Source organism: Amphiura filiformis, chromosome 8 (genome assembly GCF_039555335.1).
Source record: "Amphiura filiformis chromosome 8, Afil_fr2py, whole genome shotgun sequence".
Classification (NCBI taxonomy): domain Eukaryota; kingdom Metazoa; phylum Echinodermata; class Ophiuroidea; order Amphilepidida; family Amphiuridae; genus Amphiura; species Amphiura filiformis.
The window spans coordinates 64,955,978-64,959,313 of NC_092635.1; the positions used below are offsets into that span (position 1 = coordinate 64,955,978).

General features: G+C 38.1%; 1 protein-coding gene across 1 annotated transcript; it reads left to right on the forward strand.

Moving 5' to 3' along the window:
- Positions 1-1,939: 1,939 nt before the first annotated feature.
- On the forward strand, positions 1,940-2,956 carry LOC140159666 (beta-1 adrenergic receptor-like). The gene has a single exon (XM_072183162.1). It carries the CDS (start codon positions 1,940-1,942, stop codon positions 2,954-2,956), a length of 1,017 nt encoding a protein of 338 aa, XP_072039263.1.
- Positions 2,957-3,336: the final 380 nt, after the last annotated feature.

Here is a 3,336-nt window from a genome sequence, read left to right on the forward strand (position 1 = left end):
CCTCGTTGACTTGGGGATGATTTGAAGTGACCGCCAATTATGACCATTTGATATTTAATACCAGCAATGTGGAAAAAGAGAAATAATGTAGCACCAAAAAAGTGTACCCCTTTTGCTGAAGGAGCAAAGTTTAACAAACCATAACTCCGCGTCTGGATATCGTTTGAAGTCAAATGATATAACATTGTAAAGTTTATGATATATATGTTCTAAACACGGTAGAAAAAAATGACCAGGCCGACTTTACGAGCGCTTTGTGACGGACGGTAACATTTGAGAACTAAATGCTTCAGTTGAAGGTGACTCCCTTGGAATTTAGGTTAGCCTATGTAAGTAACTGATTGGCCCATCATCAGGCACTGCTTCTGGGCTATATGACAATCTTATACCCGACTGAATGTTACATAACATTTCTACCAATTAGGTTATAAAACAGCATATCCGATTGGATGAGCGTAAACACATTTTTATTGGGTCGCTCACCATTTTCTTCTGCACGGGTAAATTCAGTTTCCGACTAGTATTCAAAAACCTTTTTGCTTTATCATGACACTAATGTTGACTGAGAAAACATATGAACTGGTAGCTATAACCTGACAAACCAGAATAAATACATGATCGATTATCATTACATCTTTGCTACCATATTTTACTTATTATAAATCAGACGAAGTGAAATTCTATGGAAGCATTATTGACCAAAATTTAAGACCAACCATTCGCATAAAAGCTTGTTTCTTCATAGATTTAAGGTTGGTATGAGCCTGGTTTTATTTATAGACACTTTTGGGCCTTATTATTGCCGAATTGTTGGTCTAAAGTAAAATTAAATATACATATCTAGAATGGAATTTTTTTGGAGAATATCATTAAATATCCCGATTTTGATCCAATTTTAACTATTTTGGGTGAAGTTATATATCAAATAACACTTTTTTTTTGATGGGAATTCATACTATCAAATCCAATTTTTGGTGACATACCTTGTTACAGTTTCATGCTGCTACGCAGCACTTCATCAGACTGCCAACCTTGCTTCTTCTTCTTTCCTGAAGTTGCTGCCGGTGGCGGCACCAGAAGCTGGTCGAAAAATAACAAGGTATGTCACCAAAAATTGGATTTGATAGTATGAATTCCCATCAAACAGTTATAATTGACAATCCAGATGAACCTAATACAACACATATAAAAAATTGATTTCATGGATCATAGCATCTAGTTTTTGAAAATTAATAAGAAAACAATTTTTACTGAAGATTTTTTTTATGTTGTCCAAACATTTTGGGTCAACGTCATACTTTTTCCGAATTTTCTCTAAAATTGGACATTATTACATTAATCTGTAATTTTTTCCATTCTAAATATTTATATTTGTATAGACCACTTGGCATCTGACGTCATTGCCCGGCAGTATGCGCGCGCATTATGGCAATTTCAATAATGTTCTTTGCCCTGCAGTGTGCGTACGCATCGTAGTATGCAAAGGGCACGTGCATTTTAAATCGCCCGCCACATTTCATATAGTACAGGAAAGCCATTGAACAGTGTAGCGGCTCGTTCGAGCATATCGATAGACGAGTCCCTCGCCTTTGTTGATAAACAGTGATGTCAAGTGGTAGACCAACAATTTAGAAATAATGAGGCCCAAAAGTTTCCATGATTCCAGGAGCTTTCAGGGTTCATACCTACCTTAACTAACGTACCTTACAAATATAATATGGTGACCTTGTTAAATCTTACCTGGTAATGGCATTGATCTAAATAAACAAGATATTTCGATATGAACACCTTTTAGCGCTTGCCCACGTGTAAATTGTGATTTAAATAGCTCATTGAACATTACTGTACGGATACAAAGTCACATAATTTGTCTCACGAATCGCATGGAATTAGTCCGATGCATCATGGATTGGGCATAAAAATATCATGCACCGGGATCATGGATAATGCGACAGTTACACCAGAAGAAGACATAACAGATTGGCGCCATATTGGTCCATATCTGGAAGCAGTTGTTCTCTTCATTGTGGTGGCTTTTATTGTGTCAGGGAATATAATATGTCTCATTGTAGTACAGATGTCATCAGCTTTAAACGAAATCTCCAGAGTATTTATGACTTCACTGTCCATGTCAGATCTTATGGCTGGGACTCTTTATGGCTCGTTCACGATAGGTGCAGCAGCGTTGGGCCGTTGGCCTTATGGGCACGAATTTTGTTCTCTATCGGCTATCATAACAGTACTTGCTACATCAGTCTCAATGATGTCGCTTCTTGCTATGAACTTGGAGCGTTATATCGCAATCGTGTATCCTTATGTCTATATTCAACATATGACGATAAAGAAATCTCGTATCAATGTGTTGGTTATTTGGAGTGGTTCGCTAGGCTGGGCTCTTCTTTATGGACTTCTCCCTGGTAGAGAAGCAGCGTACCATTCTGGGTTTCATACTTGTTTTTATAATCCAATTGATCACCATCAAGTGGACATTCCTGGCCTTTTAACAGTTATTTGTTTCATTTGCGTCTCATTTATTACGACATTGGTGTTATATAGTATTCTATTTCGGATAGCCAGGAAGCATATGAGGGCCATAACGGCACAGCAATCGGCAAATACTAATCCGCCACATGGGAGACAATTTCGAAAATCGGACGCAAAAGCTGCAGTGACATTTTTCGTCGTCACAATGGCATATGCCTTGGCATGGCTTCCGTTTGTTTGTTGTTACTTTTATGAGACATTTACAGGTAAAATCACACCTGATGTAATAGCTTCATTGACGCAGTTATTGGCTCTTTCAAATTCTTGGTGGAACATCGTCATCTACTATGCTCGGAATACGGAATTCAGAAAACAAGCCAGGAAAATAATGTGTTGTTTTGATAGCAACGGAAGTACGGAAGCTGCTGCTACAAGAATTACTACGAATAGATCAGCAACTCCAGGTATATAGACAGGATGAATTTGCTATTTGTCCGACGTCTTTCGGGAGGTTTTCCTGTTGCGACAGAAACAGCGCGTCTGTTACAGCGAAAATAACGCCGGGAAAAATGACCGACTATTACGTTTTTTATATATACTGCGCACAAAAAGTGTATATATGGAAAAGTTTTCCCATGAAAGTCTCTTTAAATAAATTATACTCGACTCCAGTGAGTGCACGCTGTGTGTACAGAGGCGTTCAAGGTCAATGTACAATGCATACATTACCACACAATACACTAAGCAGGGCTGTACGGAAGAGGGTATGGTTTTTCCTACGGTACGACGGCATTTTGTAACCAATTGGATTCCATTTTAGAGAGTAGAATCTGGCAAAGTATTTCTAGTAAA

Coding starts and splice junctions, on each gene's coding strand:
- LOC140159666 (XM_072183162.1), top strand. CDS start 1,940: ATGGATAATGCGACAGTTACACCAGAAGAAGACATAACAGATTGGCGC.